This window comes from Crocodylus siamensis, chromosome 13 (genome assembly GCF_052110815.1).
Source record: "Crocodylus siamensis isolate JL-2025a chromosome 13, ASM5211081v1, whole genome shotgun sequence".
Classification (NCBI taxonomy): domain Eukaryota; kingdom Metazoa; phylum Chordata; order Crocodylia; family Crocodylidae; genus Crocodylus; species Crocodylus siamensis.
The window spans coordinates 36,985,016-37,003,733 of NC_143407.1; the positions used below are offsets into that span (position 1 = coordinate 36,985,016).

General features: G+C 43.6%; 1 protein-coding gene across 3 annotated transcripts in view; it reads left to right on the forward strand.

Annotated features, from left to right (window-relative positions):
- SLC6A4 (solute carrier family 6 member 4) overlaps positions 1 to 18,452 on the forward strand; it is a 28,838-nt gene extending 10,386 nt beyond the window's left edge. For all 3 annotated transcript variants that reach the window (XM_090026580.1, XM_090026581.1, XM_090026579.1), the window contains 12 exons: positions 142 to 276; positions 661 to 880; positions 1,126 to 1,264; positions 2,096 to 2,230; positions 4,493 to 4,596; positions 6,023 to 6,150; positions 6,650 to 6,762; positions 6,947 to 7,078; positions 8,374 to 8,473; positions 8,780 to 8,880; positions 11,453 to 11,620; positions 12,995 to 18,452. In XM_090026580.1, the coding sequence (XP_089882706.1) occupies positions 142 to 276; positions 661 to 880; positions 1,126 to 1,264; positions 2,096 to 2,230; positions 4,493 to 4,596; positions 6,023 to 6,150; positions 6,650 to 6,762; positions 6,947 to 7,078; positions 8,374 to 8,473; positions 8,780 to 8,880; positions 11,453 to 11,620; positions 12,995 to 13,069 (1,550 nt within the window). In that variant the 3' untranslated portion in view covers positions 13,070 to 18,452. The remainder of the gene's footprint in view (positions 1 to 141; positions 277 to 660; positions 881 to 1,125; positions 1,265 to 2,095; positions 2,231 to 4,492; positions 4,597 to 6,022; positions 6,151 to 6,649; positions 6,763 to 6,946; positions 7,079 to 8,373; positions 8,474 to 8,779; positions 8,881 to 11,452; positions 11,621 to 12,994) is intronic.
- The last annotated feature ends 266 nt before the right edge of the window (positions 18,453 to 18,718 follow it).

Genomic DNA, 18,718 nt, shown 5'->3' on the forward strand with positions numbered 1-18,718 from the left:
AACTGCTGTGAAACCTCCTATCGGGGTGCATTTTGGCTATGGGTCCGTGCAGCGATGGCGACAGGGGACAAAGAATGATTCTGTATGCAGTGCTGCTACCAGTGCGCCAGAAGTACTACCAGAGTCCTTGTTTCCTTGCAGGTGCGTTCCTCATCCCGTACACAATCATGGCTGTCTTTGGAGGCATTCCCCTCTTCTACATGGAGCTAGCCCTGGGACAGTACCACAGAAATGGGTGCATCTCAGTCTGGAGGAAAATCTGTCCAATTTTCAAAGGTAATGAGGGGAAGTGGAAGCTTACCAGGAACTCCTAAGGTAACAGCAGAGATTTCCTTTTGAGGGTAAAAAAAATCTTGAAAATCAGGAAAAGCACAAAGGGTCACTGCCAAGAGTTCAGGGCCAAAATTCGGGCTTTGTAAGAAATGGTTTCAGAAACGCTCACGTTCATTTTTTCAGAAGTTAGAACATGCTTAAAAAATAAAAATCAACGCAAGTTCGCATCTATGTGCACGATACCCATGATTACTTCCAACCCAAAGGATGCAGCGCTGTGTTGGTATACGAAAAACGGGAAGTGAAAGTAACCAAAAAACCCTGCTACTGACTGTAGTCTCTGCGAGCCAGTGCTTACATGTACATAACTGTTTTGTACCTTACCAGGAATTGGCTTTGCCATCTGCATCATAGCGTTTTACATAGCCTCTTACTACAACACCATTATGGCTTGGGCCTTATACTACCTCATTTCCTCCTTCACGGCGGAGCTGCCCTGGACCACCTGCCAGAATGCTTGGAACACAGGCAACTGCACCAGCTACTTTGGTACCGAAAATGTCACCTGGACCCCGCACTCCATCTCTCCTGCAGAAGAATTTTATACGTAAGTGCATGTAAGTGGAGACAGCAGTACCAGGAAGAATGGCAGATACTGCAGGAGCTTCTTTGGAGGATGAGAGGGATATCTGTTGATCACATGATTTTCATTTAAAAACTGTTTGGGCTTTACCATGCATCCAGTTATCTGTATGTGTAGGGTTGGGGGTATCTCTTGTCTGTCCTGTGTTACAACATCAACGATCTCAGTCCTTGTTCAAAAAAAAAAAGTACTTTCTTTCCTTTTTTCAGCCGCCAAGTGCTACAGGTACATAGGTCCAAAGGGCTGGATGACCTGGGGGGCATTAGCTGGCAACTGACCCTCTGTTTATTGTTGATCTTCACCATTGTGTACTTCAGCATCTGGAAAGGGGTCAAAACATCTGGCAAGGTGAATGCAACAGCAAGAGAAAGTTGCTTGATGTAGCATGATGCAACTTGGGAGCAGTTTATTAACATTAGAGGAAGCAAGCTTGGTTTTGCAGGGGGCTTTTTCAAGACTGTTTTTTTTATGTAGATGTGGCACCTTTCATGTGACGAGTGCCACTGTAATCCAAATAGTACATAACAGCACCATTAGATTACTGTTCTGTGGACAAGAGCTGGCCTACCCAGAGAAAGCGAGGGGTGCATGTGCATGTGCATGTGTCTGTGTGTACGCACAGGGTAAAGTCATGTCATTGCCGTGCCTGGCAAGTCTCATTATGTCTTTTTTTACAAATAGAACTGGTTGCTTGCCATCCGGGCATGTCAGGTAAACAACCTCAATGCCCATCCATTTACACTAAAACACAGTTATATTTCTGTTTAATCCAGCACCTCAGGTCACACTACACAAATTGGCATCGCTCCCATTTCCCTAGTTGGGAAACTGCACTGCAGAAAGGTTAATACAAACATTTTCCAAAGTCTCAACTAATTTTGGGGGCCTTATTTTTTTTTTTTTGGTGCCTACCTGAGACATGTAGGATCTTAATTTCACTCGTGCTGAGCATCTGCAGTTTCCATGATCTTTTTTTGGTGTCATGAATTCTCAGCATCTCAGAAAATCACAGACTAGGTATCTCAGGATCAGTGGATGCTTGTGCAAACTGTGCGACTTAATGGTCCCACACTGGCATTGATCATTTGCATGCAATGAAGTGTTCTGTTCAAAACAATATTGCAGTTTCCATTGCATCGTTACCCGTAAAAAACGCTCTCTTTACATTTTCTCTGCCAGGTGGTGTGGGTGACTGCCACGTTCCCTTACGTCATACTCTTTATCCTATTGATACGAGGTGCCACTTTGCCAGGAGCCTGGAGGGGCGTCATCTTCTATCTGAAACCTGACTGGCAGAAACTCCTAGCTACAGAGGTAAGGGAATCTGTATAAAGGGAGCAACAGAGAAACCTGAAAGCTTGTCTGATTTCAACCTGTGTTGAAAGCCTTCCTTTTCAAAAGAAGGCTACTGTCAGCTTAAATAGGTAACAACCTACTATGGATTCAAAAGCCTAATTTCAGCCTATTTTTAAAAATGTTGGGCTTTTTTTTAAAGATGTAATAGTTATGCAGGATAGAGATACTACTTCTGTCCCTGTTCTGCCAGCTAACCTTTCAGGGGCTCCATGGTCAGCCCCGACGTGAAGCTATGGATCAGCTGCAGCTCTGCTACCTGCCGAGCGATCAGTAGTTGGTAGGTGACTTTACCGTGTCGGTAGTTGGCTTTACCATGTTTAAAGGAGTCTGCTGTCAGGCGTCGAGGATACGCTGCCCGCCTTTCACAACAGTGACTCAACGTACTAAGCCTGAGAGCCAGGAGAGGTGGGCACGTATGAAGGTGAGGAGGGGGGGGAACATAGCAGGAGCTCTGCAAATATCAATAAGGTGAAGAGCGAAAGCAAGAATGGGGTGAAGGCAAAAACAGCAGCGGCAAAAATATCCTGCCGGCCCAGTGTCTGGTTTTGTTTTGAACCATATGCAAGAGGTGCCCAGGCCAATCTCCAGACTGTGTTTGCTTCACGACATATGAGGGTCTCTAATAGGGAGGGAGATGGAAAAAAACAAAGCAATAAATTCAACAAATATGAAGATTAAAAACTAATGTTTGTGAGTCTGCAGCTGCCCAACTGATAGGGAGGGTTTTCAATGAAGAGGAAATGAAGAGACACCATTCTCTGATAAAGCAGCTTCTCCAATAAGGGCCCACGGCTTCCTAAAAGCAATAAAGGACATTGATATTGTATTGAATGGATCTGAAGTGAGGACAGCAGATTACAATCGGTGTGCTGGCTGACAGCAGAGCTCTCTCCTGAGGAGATACAGGATGCCCTCACGGGAGAATAAAATATTGGAAATGGGCTCCAGTGAACTCCATGTTCCAATCAAGTGAGGATAAAGGAAGCAGGACCTCTCCCTTTGGGAGGGAATAGAGATCACTAATTTCAGGACACTGCTCGCTGAGGCTCTGGTCATTGTACAACAATGTTTTTGTAATCAGATCGTCACGCTCCTACCTGGTGCGGCTGCCACATGGTCGAACTGCGTCCAGCCCGCTAGACTTGTGTCCACGCCACCAAATGTGGCTTTATCAGTCTCCCAGGAAAAACATCTGGCAGTAACTACACCATCCCTGAGCCCGGAGGACACGTATGCAGATCTGCACTTGAGGAATACGCTCTGGGATGCCTCCCTGCACAGACGGCTTGGCGGAAGAGAGAGATGCCAAACCCACTGCAAAATCACGCCCGTGTGTCGCATCTACACTGCAAAAACTATGCTGAACAGTTTACAGCAAGCGTCGCCTTGGAGGTTTTCAAGGGTGAAACGCCAATAGTTTTCACTAATGAAGTATTTATAACAATGTATAAAGGAATGCTGCATCGCTTCGCCTAGGGGTGCCCAGCATAAGGATAGTCTTAACTATGTCACAAAGGAAAATAAGCATGTGTCCTTGTGAAGCTCCCCTGTGCTGGACGTTTGCCTTTGTCACAAACCTACAAATCTTTCCTCCATGTAATAAACTCTTTGGAATAGGGCTGCAACCCCTGCAAGCCGCGGAAATGCAGTTCTGAGCACCAGTGAGCGCGGCGTGACACTTCATCAAACACATGTAGCAGAGGGTGCCAGAAGCCCAAAGGTTTGTGTCTCGTCTCTGCGAGCTACAGATGAGGGGAGATAATATTATTTCAACTCGCATGCCATGGCTAGAAACAGATGTTGCATTTGTCCCAGGACAAGTTGTGCCCGTGTTTGTCCCAGAACAGAAAAGCCATGGGATCGTCACGCACGCATACCACCCTCCTAATCGGGCCTTACTGAGCGGTGCAAGGCATTGCCACTTTTGTCGCTGAGGCAATCCCAGGACAAGCGTTCAGATGCAGTTCACCATGTCCCAGGACAAACTGTTAGCACGTCTGATCCCAGGAACCTTTTTAGGGTTTATCCCTGAACAACAGACATAGACGTCTGAACGGCTTCGCTTTGTCCCGGGAAAAAAATCTCTCTCCCAGGGCAAATGCAAGGTCTGTCTTCAGCCAGGTTCTCTCATACCCTGGATTATCGCAGCTACAACGACCGAGACCTGCCGGGCTCAGTTGCTTCATGTTTTCCTGACTCTCTGCTTCTAATGTTTTTCAGGTTTGGGTGGATGCTGCAGCTCAGATTTTCTTCTCTCTTGGTCCAGGCTTTGGGGTCCTCCTAGCTTTTGCCAGCTACAACAAGTTCCACAACAACTGCTACCAGTGAGTCCCACCTTATTCTCATTAACCTAAATAAAAAACCAACCAACAACTGGATAAGTGTGGGGTAAACATCCTGGGTACAAATATATATTTTAAAAAGAGAAACATAATGTTGCAATTCTGACCAAGTTTCAAGGCCATTTTATTTTCCATCTGTAGTGAATTATTATTATTTGTGTGTGTTGTGGTAACAGCATTGGGAGGCCCCGACTTCAGAAACCCTACACGCTACTCACTGTACAAACCCTAAACAGATGCCTGGTCCTTACCTCAAAGAGTTTCCAGTCCCAAGTCACTCTTGACCTTTGCAGCACTGCACCAATAGGGATGCTAATTACTATCAACCCATTATCATGTGAAGACCTCTCAAAAAGAGCTTGGACTGGGCCCACCACTGAAAGCGGACTGCAACTCATTTAGTCACTGCCAGTGAGACTTGGAGCCTGGAGAGGAAAGGATAGCTGTGGTCGTTTCCTTACGTTCTTACAGATGCTTATTATGTTCTATAACATGAAACTAGCAATTCATTCTCTGTACAGCTGCTGCTGGATTAATTGGAATCCTATATTATTCACCTTTGCACAGTGCGTCTAATGCGCAGAGGCATCCAAAAAGAAATTGAATTCAACGTTTAAAATTCTTCCTTAGACGCATCAGACACTACGCTTCTATCCAAGGGAGAAACGACATCTTGTACTAACCCTATGAGCTGGACAAAACAAAGAGACACTCGAGAAATAGGGACAGACTTTGTCTCATTTCAAGATCAGACTGCTCATCCTTATAACTAAAGAATAAAACTTTTTGATAGTTGCGGAGAGACGACTACCGAATGGCACTGAGCAGAGTTGTCTGCACTTGTCTCAGAACTAGAAACTGCCACTACATACCAGTGCAATGGTTATTTCACTAGGAATATGCAACTGCCTCTGCGGTACAACAGAGCAGTCAGGTGTACAACCAGCAGTGAAGGAAAACATTTAGCCAAAGGCACCAAGGCAAAGCCTCGTTCTTCCAAAAAGTGCCACAGGATTTTAACAGGGACACAAACCTTTGTTTTAGAGGCCTTTTCCCAAAGGATCCTCACGTAGCAAACACAATGCATTTCTAATCATATGCCCTGGAAAGTTGCAGGCAGGGCTAAAATGACCATGTCAGTATTGAAACCCAGGCTTCTAGGCAGACCACAGTCTTTCAAACACGAACAAAGGATCACAGAAACTGAGGGTGGGAAGGGACCTTGGGAGGTCACATCTAGCGCAACCCCCTGCTCCAAGCAGGACCGGCCCCAGCTACATCATCCCAGCCAGGTCCAAGGAAGGAGATCCCCCACCTCCCTGGGTGAACACCCAACAGTCAGTCTTTCCCTCTGGACATAACCTGGCAGGTGCTGGGGTCCTGAGAGGCGCTGGGTTTTCTGTTGCAGGGACGCGCTGGTTACGAGCACGGTGAACTGCATGACTAGTTTTGTCTCCGGATTTGTCATTTTCACCGTGCTTGGATACATGGCCGAGATGAGGAACGAAGATGTGTCCGAGGTGGCCAAAGATACAGGTGGGTTAAAGTATTCTGCTTCTCTCTCAAATTTTCTCCAAAGTTTAGATATAGCTTGTTCCTAAATGCATATAACGTGTTCCAGGCTGGGATGCATTTTACCTCCTAAGTGCTCGCTAAAGATTACAAGTCCAGGAGGATCAACCTTGGCTGGGGACAACCGTCCCTAACTATGCAAAGTGCTTTGTATGTTATGTTACTTTGTGTATTATATTTTCACATAATAAAGATGCGTTCTATATAAATCTAATAAAATAAGTATAATAAATCGTATCACTCGATGTCAAGGGCCGTAACAAAGAAAAACAGGCAAAGACAGCAGTCTGTGGTGTACCACAGCTCTGAAATTGTTCCCTGAAGAGGAAAGGATGTAGAAGTCATATTAGATATGATTTAGTGAGCCCTACTGTGGCTTCAAATTGAAATCTTCCCCTGTGGACAAAGGCATTTCTATTAGAGAGGCAGCAGGGTGATCATCTCCTGTCCTCTCTTGCACCAGGTCCCAGCCTTCTCTTCATTACCTATGCAGAGGCCATCGCAAACATGCCTGCCTCGACCTTTTTTGCCATCATATTTTTCCTGATGTTAATCACTCTGGGACTAGACAGCACGGTGAGTACACTGTACTCTGAACAGGTAGATGAGTGGGGTTAGGCATGCGGAAATACTCCAGAGCATGCCGAACGTCCAGCATCAGATGCACTTAAGCGCCAATGGGCCACTGCCCTGATTGCAGCTTAATTAGTTGGACCGTGGAAATTGTTCTCTTCCTACATCTCTTTGTCATGCTCTTCAGTTTGCAGGGCTGGAAGGGGTGATCACTGCAGTGCTGGATGAATTCCCACACGTCTGGGGCAAGCGCAGGGAATGGTTTGTGCTTGGTCTGATCATCACTTGCTTCTTGGGGTCGCTATCAACCCTAACGTATGTAAGTACCTCACCGGTTTGCTCTCAACATTGTTCGCTGGTTCAGAGTCCTAGGTGACATATTGGGTGGGCCACCGGTTCCCCAAAAGCATCTCCTGGACACACAAAATGTGCACAAAAACAAGCAAGCCAGGCTAGGGAGACTGGTTTCCTTATGGGTTAGAGACCATCAGTCAAATGTATGCCAGTAGTTTCACTCAGAGAGGAATCTGACAGAGTACTGAACCCAGAAAACCTCCAACACATTCTGCATCATGAACCACACAGGTACCGTTCAAACTTTGACCCCACTAAGTGGGTTCATCCTTCAAACCTTCACAAATATAAGCACTTGCCTCACCTCCCTCCAAATCCTAGGTTTCTATACTTAAATACTGCCACATTCATTATCAAAGCATTTGGAACATTTCAAAGCCACAAAAGAATAAGAAAAACAATTTCCTCTAGGAACTGCAACTGGAATTTGGTGACCGGGGCACCAGAAACGCCGACTACTTGCTAATAACCCACAGCTGAATTGCCAGTCCTTGCATCTCCTTCCTATCAAACAAGCTGTATATTGCTCTTAGTTATGCCTGTGCAACCCTGTGGCCAGCAATGGGGTTTCACTGCTGTAACTGGTGCAAAAACTGGATTAAGAGTGTAGCCCTGGTAAAACCACTAGCAGACTCTCCCCACGCCTGAAAAAGGGCGGCTGTGACCGAAAGCTTGTAAAGAACAATTTTTCCAACTATTTAGTTGGTCTAATGAAAGAGATCACATTTACCCAAAGTACCATGCCTGCCTAAAACCATTTCTCTTGGGGCTTTTTGGTCCCACTGTTCAAATTCCCCTGCTCTCGTTGTGTTCAAAGCATTCACCGTAACAAGGAGGGAGAGCTCCTCTCCAAGGCACAACGCCTGCTCTTTAGCCAAGTCCTGTTCCCAAATGGAAAGAACAGAGACTAATGCAGATTTTGTTTCCTGCCTAGTAACCAAGGCTCAGGGAAAGAAAAGGAAGTTGTCATTGCATGGAAAGGTATAGATCCCATCTAGAAATGCCGTTAGCTCTTATTTCAACTTTTCTGCAGGACGGCTTCATTTGCAAAGCATGAGTCAAGGAAAGTATAATGCGGAGAGTAGAGAGGTCACAAGCACTGTCAAGGATTACTCAGATCGGAACAACGTGAAGCGATGAGTTTAGAGTGAATTCAGATCTATGAATACTCTGCTTCTGACAAGGGCAACATATAACTAGCGGCGTTGGAGCTGTCATTCTGGGGATTTTGCATAATCGGTGCCATCATCTCCTTCCTAGGGAGGTGCGTATGTGGTGAAGCTGTTCGAAGAATATGCCACAGGGCCAGCTGTCCTAACAGTGGTGTTCTTGGAATCGGTTGCTGTGGCCTGGTTCTATGGTAAGGATGTTCCCCTGTTGACAATCGAGGCTGACCAGAAACCCCGGCCGGTATTTCCTCCATCTGTGTTCAGGCAGAAAAAGCAATGCACGTATTACTGAATCTGAAAGCGATATTTCTGATTCCTTTGTCATGGAAGTACAATACAATCCTGAACTCCACATACAACTGGAGGCATTAAGTAATTTAGACTAACTGAGGTCTCTGTGCACTTGACCCTGTCTCATATTGGGTGCTACATCTATTTCCTCTTTATGTCTATGTTTGAATAACGTGCCGCTGTCCACCGCTCATTTATTTTCATAGGCATCACCCGGTTTTGCAGTGATGTGAAGGAAATGCTGGGCTTCACCCCAGGCTGGTATTGGCGAATTTGTTGGGTAGCAATCAGCCCCATCTTCCTTTTGGTGAGTTCATGTTCCCAACTCTCCTCCTCAGTCCAATAAAATCTCAGTCCAATAAAATCAATATAATAATGCAGTACCTTAGCATCCACACACACAATTTTCATTTACATTCTCCTCCTTGCATTGCTTAAAGACAGCTTTTGTAAACTGACACCATGCAGTTAATGAGACAAATCTAATAAATGTTGCTAGAATTGGGTAGGAGATCAATGCTTGCAAGCATTTCGTGCATGATTTAGATAAACATTCATGATACTGGAAAATTTTAATAACCTATACTGGAGCCCTCCACTGCTTTCACATGTATCTCGGTGAGATGAAATAGCAAAAAATAATGATAGTAAGTACAGAAAAAAAGAAAAACAGATTAGCAAGCTAATGTCTTATTTGAACACTAGCTGACTTACAACTGCAGAATCCACCTAGCCAAAATCCACATCAGCAGATTGCATCCTTCATAAACTTCTAATCAGAAATTGGAGCTACCGTCCCAACAGCTGACTTGGCAAAGTTATTAGAAACATTTTTAAACAGAGTTTTTTAAGCCCTGTTCCAAAACCAGTTCACGCTGTCTTTTGTTGTAGCGTCCCTTGGGAACAAAGAGTATAGTGGAGGTTTATGAAACAAAGCATCTAGATTTTAAGGCCTTCCCAGTGAACTCAAAACACTGCTGGAGTGATTAATGTGTGTTTAACTAATTTTCATTTTATTACTTGTAGACAGAAAAAAAAGCTATAAATAGATGTGTAACCACACATAAATTATGCACTTCTATTCTCTTTATGGTCCTGAAACAATAAAATTCAATTAAATGAAGAGCAATTTGGTTTCAGTGGTGTGGTTACTAGGCAAACCTGATATTTGCAGTCTCTATGGAAACTAAACTAAACTAAGAAAAGCCCAGAAGAAGGTTTGTCGTCTCTTTATGGAAAGTTTGCAAATCACCTAGTGACCTGAATCCCCTGATGAAACCCAGGGGAAACTGAGCTAGAGCTCCTTCCTGTAATAGTTACCAACACCAATACTGTGCTGTTCCAGCCAAATACTTAATTAACGTAGCTTGACTTCAGGCAGTACAGAGTGTGCTGACTGTCTCAGATCTGCTTTTGTACGAGGCTGGAACAATGCTGTCCTGGGGCACGAGCACACAACCAGGTTACAAGGCAGAGGATTTCCAGTGCATCTAGCTGCTCCGAGATAATTATCTGGCTGATGCTCTACAAACCCCCTTCCTCTGTTACCTTGCAGGCGTGCCCATGCCCTTTGTACTATTACCCCTTTTAGCCCCAAGGAACTGAACAAAAGTAAGGGCCCCGTAGGTGATTTTTGATTTGGCAGAGAAATTGGGGATGAAGGCTGAATGTCATCAAAAGAAAACGCCCTTCCCCATTCCCTCCTGCCTACTCACTTCCAACATATAACTACTAGCTATGAGATCTACACTTTAAATATTTTTAATCACACTGGAGTCAAAGCAAAATGTTTTGATTCAGTGTGTGTGTGTGTGTGTGTGTGTGTGTGTGTGTGTAAAAACACATCGGGGAGAAACATAATCAAAAACTGCATACAAATATTCAACAACAGATGAGGGCCGTAGGACACCTATACATCTGAGGGTTGATACGACTTGCATGTATATATAGGATAAGATGGCATATGGCATTGTATGTAGCATTGGGGAAACTGGGATGAGAACAGCGTGTCCAGTTCTGGTGTCTACATTTTAAAAAGGATGCTGAAAAACTGGAGAGGGCGCAGAAGAACCACAAAAATGATTCAAGAGCTTGACAACAATATGCCTTATAGCACAAGACTTGGAGAGCTCATTGTGTTTAGCATACCAAAAAGATGGAGGGGGACTTGATTAACATATATAAACAACTTCATAGCCAGAAAATATTATCTCCTAAAAGTTTATTTATTCTACAAGAGGAAAACGTAAAAAGAACAAGTGGCTGGAATTTACACAAATAAATTCAAATCAGAAATATAGCAAACATTTTAACATTGAGGTTGATTTAACTAATGGTTAAACAAAGTGCTGGGTTCTCTCTCTTAGTGCATTCAAAGCGAGACTGGATGCCCTTCCGGAAGAAACACGTTAGTTAGACGACAGTTACTGAGTTGAACATGGGACAGGGTGAAACGCCATTGTCTGCGATACGCAGGTGGTCAGACAGGACGATTTAATGATTCCTTCCACCCTCAACAGCTATTGCAATATCCTGTTTCTAAATTTAGCTTTGGATGCGAGCATAACAGGTCACTATGGAATAAACTCTCAGGAGTAAAATATTCTCCCTAAAATCTTCTCAGGCAGTGGCTTGCTTATCACCTGAAGTATGAGGTTTTTTTATCCCTTTGATTTATTTTTCTTATGCTGGCTAGCATCACTGGGGGTTCCCATACCTTTGCAGAAGCGTACCAAGAAAACAGAGAGTGTACAACGCCCGTCAATTAGAAACAGAGAGTGTGCCATCCTTTTTCAACCTGGGCTAAACACTTGCTCCAAATGATCCATTTGGGCAGTGGGTTCCACAAGCTCTAACACTTTCTGGGATTTCTATTTCAGTTCATCATTTGCAGTTTTATATCCAGTCCTCCCGACCTCCGGCTTTTCCAGTACAGCTATCCCTACTGGACGACCATAGTGGGTTACTGCGTAGGAACCTCCTCTTTCATCTGCATTCCAGTCTACATGGTTTACCGGTTATCAACCACCGCAGGAACGTTTAAAGAGGTATCTGCTATGTTCTAGTTGTTTCAGTTCCTTTTGGGAGAGAAGGGATGGAAGTGTGCTCTCCCTAGTGATACCAAAGGGATTGAGAAAGATGTAAAAGATGGTTGCATATCTTCCAGGTGGTGCATGCAAAGGTAAGCACTACAAAAAGTACGTGTTCATCCCAGCCCAATCATGCCAGTAATGCATGGACATGTTGGCTTGTATCGTAGAATCACAGAGACAGGACTGGAAGGGACCTCCATGGGTCATCTAGTCTAATTCCTGCCTGAGGCAGGATCATCCCTATCCAAACCATCCCATACAAATCCACTGTCTAACCTCATAGCAAAACTACAGCCAGCCCTGACACAACACAGGACATAACGCCCAGACCTGCCATAGGGGAACCACAGTGGCCAAGGTCCTGCTTCTATAAAAAGTTGTTAATATATGCTCAAGAGATCCCAGGAAGAGGGCCAAGCCCCCACTACAACCCCCCCCCCAGTCTATCCCAATCTGACCATGGGGTGAAATTCCTTCCTGACCCTAAACATGGCAATTGGTCATGTTTAAGATGGTCAAGTGCTGAGAAGATAGTGTCCAATAGTATAACCCTCAATGGTGAAGTGCTTCAAGGTATGGATGAAAAGTGCTATAGAAAGGGAAAGTGTCAGTTTGGGTACAAAGTGTTGAGTTTTGCTGGATTTGGTGGCCAGAGATGCAGGTAGAGAGTACAAATAGTGATACTCCGCTGCGAGCCCACAAGCATTTTCAGACTTTCAGGAATGGCAGATACTTCTTTTCTCTGCCAACCACCACAGAAAGGGAAAAAGTTTATTATGGACAGAAGAAAGGAGGCAGCCAATGCAACTCAAAGAGCTTTAGTTGACTGTCTCCAGGTCAGAGGCAGAGAGCCAAATCCACAGAGGCACCACTACCCATATCCGAAACAAACAGTCCTCCCCACATTTCGATACGAGATCCACAGCCAGCTGGAATGTCATTTTGGGAGCTCTCATGAGGTATACATGAAGATCCAGTAGGAGAAGAGATGCTCAGTAAAGGTCATGGGATTCAAATAAATGACTGAGTCCCAGAGCAAATAATCGAGAAACTCTCTAGAGTAGCTGGATGCAATAACGTGCATGAATTAGAGACAGAGAGTGTACACTTTTAGAGCGCTTCACCCCTGCATAGTGCTGTACAAACGCATGTTGAGCCTGGGCCACAACCGGGAGGAAGGCAGATACTCTAAAGGAGGGTGAGGTTTTTCTTTACAGTCTCCACTGGTTCGTTCTTTCGAATACTGGGAGATCGACCTGAAACTGAAAACTGCTCTACCTGAAACTGAAAACTGCTCCACTTCTGACTAGTGTGTTTTCTTCTCAACAGCGTGTTTTAAAAAGCATTACTCCGGAGACAGCCACAGAGATCCCTTTTGGGGACATCCGCATGAACGCTGTTTAAGCTAACCTACCTTTTCTGGGGGAAAAAAACAACATAAATGTTTCTTTCCCGAGGCTCCCTCCTCCAAAGAATTGAGTTTCCAGCTAAGCCAAGGAACAGGAGGGAGTTTTCCGCAGAGGCTCAGAAACCGGCAATGTGCATCTGGAAGCACGGTGCCTCCAGCGTACATATCCAAACATTTCCATGAAATCTGCTGTGCACTGCAAACCAGACTACGAGTTCACTGCTGAACTAATTCATTTAGGAAACATGAGGATATTGTGTGCGTGTGTGTGTGAGAGAGAATGCAGTCACTCGGTGGATGAGCACCGGGGCCGTCTGGAAGCATGTGTGACTCCCTCAATCATCCCTAAAACGTAGGAGGAATATCATCAGTTAGGATTAGATTTAGAAATCTCAAGTCTGTGGCTGTACTCCTGTATCTTCCTCAATGTGACCATTTGTACTGGAACCATGTTGTATTTGCTTCTAAGGATCTCGTTGCTTCAACAAAGGTTGAAAAATACAGGAAAATAGTTCTGATAGCCATATACTACCCAAGTTATTCAGAGCTTTGTAGCTTAAAAAATGAATAGGACTCTCAGACCCTAGGGTATTTTGTTGTGGAACTAGCAGAGGATGATGTAGGAAACAAGCCCAAAGAGCACTGTACCGCTCTGTACACAGTAGTACACCCAGATAGGAGCATTTTCCTCCCCTATTCCTTATACCACTTCTGCCTCTGTCAAAGACAGGAGACTGGGCTAGCTGGACCACCGGTCTGACCCAGTACAGCACTGCTGATGTTCTTACGTTCTGTCGTGCACTTTGGACCACACCAGTTCCCTTTAGTTGGTTCTTGCATAAGTCACACGCACCAGAATGATTTTTAAAGCTCTGGGTTTCACAAAATGCTCAGCCTCTTCCCATTTCTGTCTGGGACCAGTTACACAAAACAGTCGGCCCACCCACTTCTTGGTCGTAGGTCACTCAACAAGCTGTGATGATGTTAGCAAACGCTACGCTCTGTTGCCATCTCTCCATCACTTTTAGCTACGTACTCACAATGACATTTCCCAGACAAACTACTTCCTTTCGAAACAGGAGCCCAGTGTGAATTGCTTTAAGGTCAGATGCCAGAAGCTGGACCATTGGCTTGTTTATGGGAACTGTGCTCCACAGCTATAATCTGCTGGAGCTTGTGGTTTTTTCCTATTGTTTTCTTGTTGCAAAACTAAAATTTAGGTTAACTCTTTAGACTTGGTGGCTTACAAAAGCTTTACCAAAAATATAGCAGTCTGTACTAAAACCAACTTTTCTAGCCTTTACCCTGAAGATGAAGGGGGAGGGGATGGGGGATATTTTACCCTGAACAAGTGCTTGAGTGAATTCTGCAAGGGTGAATCCTAATGGTAACTGTTGGTATATACTTAAGAGCATTTAATTGCAATTTAAATTCCACGTAACTTTAAATTCAATACAGCATATATATGTACTTGCACCTTCCAAATAAGGGAGCAGGTTAAATAGTTAGTAAACTTCTGACTAACTGCTGCTGCCAAGTCAACTGCAGGACCACAGAATGACTGCAGTTAGATGGAAGTTGCTTAGCTAAACCTATGTAGTTACTATGTAAATAAAGAAGATTTATGTTATATTTTTACCCCTACCACTTGCAGCCTTACAAAGTTTTGTTATAAAACCCTAAACAAATGAAATTAAAATAGGGCATAACACTTCCTGATACCTCTACCTATGCGATGGAGTGCTAAAAATGAGGTCACATGTGGATTTATAGAGGCAGACACTCAGAAACCAGCAAAAAGAGGGGAAAAGGCTTACAGCAACAGAAAGAACCTGCCTTGGGCACAAAGGAGTGTACTCACGTGTTTGTCATCTGAATACCATACATCTTACAAGGGTTTTCTCCCTCTGTATGTAGACATGTACTCCAAAGCATGCCTATTAGAGTAACCCTGTAGATGTGAGATCATTTATCGTTAGGTGTTTAACCTAACCCACTTCCAAGGAAATAATTTAGAGCAGCGAAAGATTAATTTGGTCTAAACTGCTGACAAAGAGTCTCAGGGCCACACAAGTCCTGTCTAACGGGAATACTGTTTCAACAGCACCATGAGAGACAAAATAAATCTGTTTCTCACTGGATAATGACTTGCAACTTAACCCTCACTACATGTAAAAGTGACTTTTAAAATGGATTTTACACAGTGCGGACATAGGGTATGCTGGAGTTGAACACAAGGTGACTCAAAAACCCCCGTGTAGGACGTGCTTTTTTAATATTTAAAACTGTCTAATATTTCATATCACCGGTAAAGCAGAAGCACCAGAAAATTAGAAGCCACTTGATTGTTAAACATTTCTGCCATAAGCTTGTTACTGAAGAAATACATATGAAGCTGCAGCATAGACTGAACAGGATAATCACATACTTCCTACATCACTTTTGGGAAATAAAGAATCACTAAATCAGATTAGGCAATCCCAGCTGGTCTGTGTCCAACCCATGCCAGAAGTGTCACCTATTTTTAAACAGATACCAAATATAAATTGAATTTCTGCCTGCACCAAAGCAAACAGTAACAGCTAGCTTTGCTAGGCTAATTCCAAAAAAAAAAAAAAAAAAAAGCGCTGCTTAAGAACTGAGCTCACAGCTCTGCTTTCTATTAGTTTTTACTAAGTCCTGCTACAAAACACAGCACAAGGAGACACTCGGCTGCCATCCAGCAGGAAGCAGAAGGTGGTTAGGTTCAGAAAGGGCGCTATCCGCAGTGAAGCCAAAAAGGTCCTTTCCCAAAGTGGAACTTGGGACATGAATTCTGCCAAGTACCTCTGTAGGAATCTCTGCTTTTTCCTGGGCATTGAAAGAGTATGGGAACTGTGTGGCAATGCCATATTATGGCCTTATTACTGTAATTGTAACTGGGGGGGCAACCCCCCCCCCAAATCCTGATTTGTCCTATTCAGACAGTAATATACAACAAGCAGTGGCTTCCTGGGCGATTTCAGCACAGAAAATTAAACAGCTGCCCAAGGGCAGCAGACACCGGCCAGAATACCCTGAGCTTAAACAGGAGCCCTACCACTGATACACTGTGCATCAGGTGGGTAAGTCTTAACTGACTTCCCTGGGCACTGGAGGAAACCCCAAAAGAAGAAACCACTACCCTGACAGTCAGATGATGCCAAACAGGCCTCAGATTCTGCGGAGAAATTAAGCCTGGGCTTAATTTCAAAGCATCTGAAAACTGCCATTCAAAAGTGTTAGCTGTCAGAGCAGAAAACCTGGGAAATCTGAAAGCTGCAAGTTTTGGCAAAGGAAGATCGCAATTAAGAAGCTGTAAATTAACCCGTTGGCTGGACCACCGGTAAAATTAGCTGCGAGGATCTCTCTCTGAATTCCCCAACTACTGATTAAGAAGCTACTGTACTTGTACATAAGCACGAAGGGAAACAAAGACATGCTAATGTGGGTGTATGTTTTATTTGTCCTGATCTCCTTTGAGGAATGACCGTAATGTGCACATTCTGCATGTCTAGAATGTCAGAAGAGAATTCAGACTTCTGAAAGAGAAGGTTCAGCTAATTCTCTCAAGCCTCAAGAATTTTAGCTGGGATATCCATTTGACTTAACACAACGAGGAAATTCAGAAGCAGCACCGCTGTTTTCTCAGTGCTTAGCATGAAGTATGACTCTCGGTATTAAAGCACCGAGATGCCATGCAATCGGTCTGAGTAACTCAGTCATCCAACCCGACCGAGACGTCTCACCTTAAATAGCTAAAAGCCCACCATGTCTGTGCTCTTTCCCAAACCCAGATGGAAATATAGGTCCTGTCCTAAAGAACAGTGATTCTTAGAGACAGAAAGGAGAGATCCCCTCCCAAATGACTTCCTTTCTTTGCCTCTCAGAAGGATGAAATGTCCTAGGTTTTAACAGAACTGGTCCAACAGCAACACTTCCAAGAGGAAGAAACAATCAAACACCTTTTCTTCTCATCTTTATCTTTTCCAAGTCGTGTGACCCCAGGACGGATGCATGTTCTCATTTGCAAGGGTTGTATCTGTGCAGAAAGCTGAAGACAGAAACTGAAATGGCACAAAAGAAATTCTCTTAAGCGGAAGGGATATAGAAGAGATGCTCATATTTTACCCACTGAAAACTTTGCTTGAGATTTTATTTGCTGGTTTGAATGTCACAGTTCAGATTTTAGTGGAGGGATTCTGTAAGTATAAAATGCAGAAACATTTTCAATGACATCCTCTTCACAAGGAATAATCCAAATCAAGGCCTTTCTGGTGTATTTTGGGAACAGGGAATCAGCATGCCTTCCAAAAACAAATTTTGAAGTGCAGAACTTTCTTTTTCAATATAATGCAAAGCTGTAACCCACGCATACATACACACAAACGTACACGCACCCTCACATGCCCCCTTTCAAGAGCTGAACAGGCATACTACTTTAATTCCCACAAATTTTTAATTGCACATTGGCCTGAGGTTTTCTTAAGTCTTCGTTCTGATCACAAGTTAGTTTCCCCAACATCTCTGGTTAGCTCAGAAGCTCACAAGCTGAAGCCTCGTTGTGCCATTTCATTTATTTTCATGGTTACCACTACCTTTTTTTTATTCCTTTTACACACCATTCCAAAATCATTAACAATTTCAGTAATTATCAGTTAGCTCAATAAGTAATTCATACATGCATTAGACGTGGAATCTCTCTTTCACCAAAATCTTAGTTCTACGGTTGCCAAAGGGGCTGCACACAGGATTTGAAAGCTTTTCAGACCACAAAGTCCTTTTCTTCCTCACTGATTTACCAGTTCCTTACACAGAACACCAGAAAATCCCATTCCCTGATATAAAAAAGTGATACGGAAACTTCCAAAGCCAGTTTTACCTTCCTTTGTGAACTGGGAGTATGTTTGCCTTTTAAGCTTTAGGAGGAGCATTAAACTGGAGTTTTATTTGTACAGAACTAAATATTCCCTCCAACTTGTATACGATGTACCTGTATTAATTTATGCAGCTGTTTAGTTACAAGTGTTACAAGCTGGATTGTAAGTCATCAGTATGTGCCTTGTATTGTAAACTGTTACTGTAATAAATTTAATATCATAATAAATCTGCAGGTGTTTGTCTCATCTCTACTCTACATTTGACTTTAAAAAATTACATATTTTCCAGCAACTCTAAGACTCCGTTTCAGCAAAGCAGCCATCCCAGAGAGCAGAGGTGTCAACCCAGTTTACTACACTGACAAGACTGCTCCAACAAAGAGCAGAGTATCCCTTGCACTGTGTATCCCTTGGCCCACTCTTTAGAACATCAGTTTGGGTCCACAGTAACAGATGAACCAATATTCATGACATTTGTTTAAACAGAATAGCAAAAGCAAACTTCTCCACATCTGGAGTCAGTGCAAAATTGCTCAACAAACTTGCGTATCAAACCAACTCCATTTAAGGTTGTTGTGAGCTGATACAACTCTGTATTTAAATTTTTAAAACTGGTGTTATCTGCGTACACACAAGCTTGGTGAGTAAACTGTGAAGGAAGCAGGTAGCTGGATGGGGCTACAGTTAAGAATACACATTTGTTTAAAATTTCTGTTCAAGACATCTGCCTGGAAATACTGGGTGTGT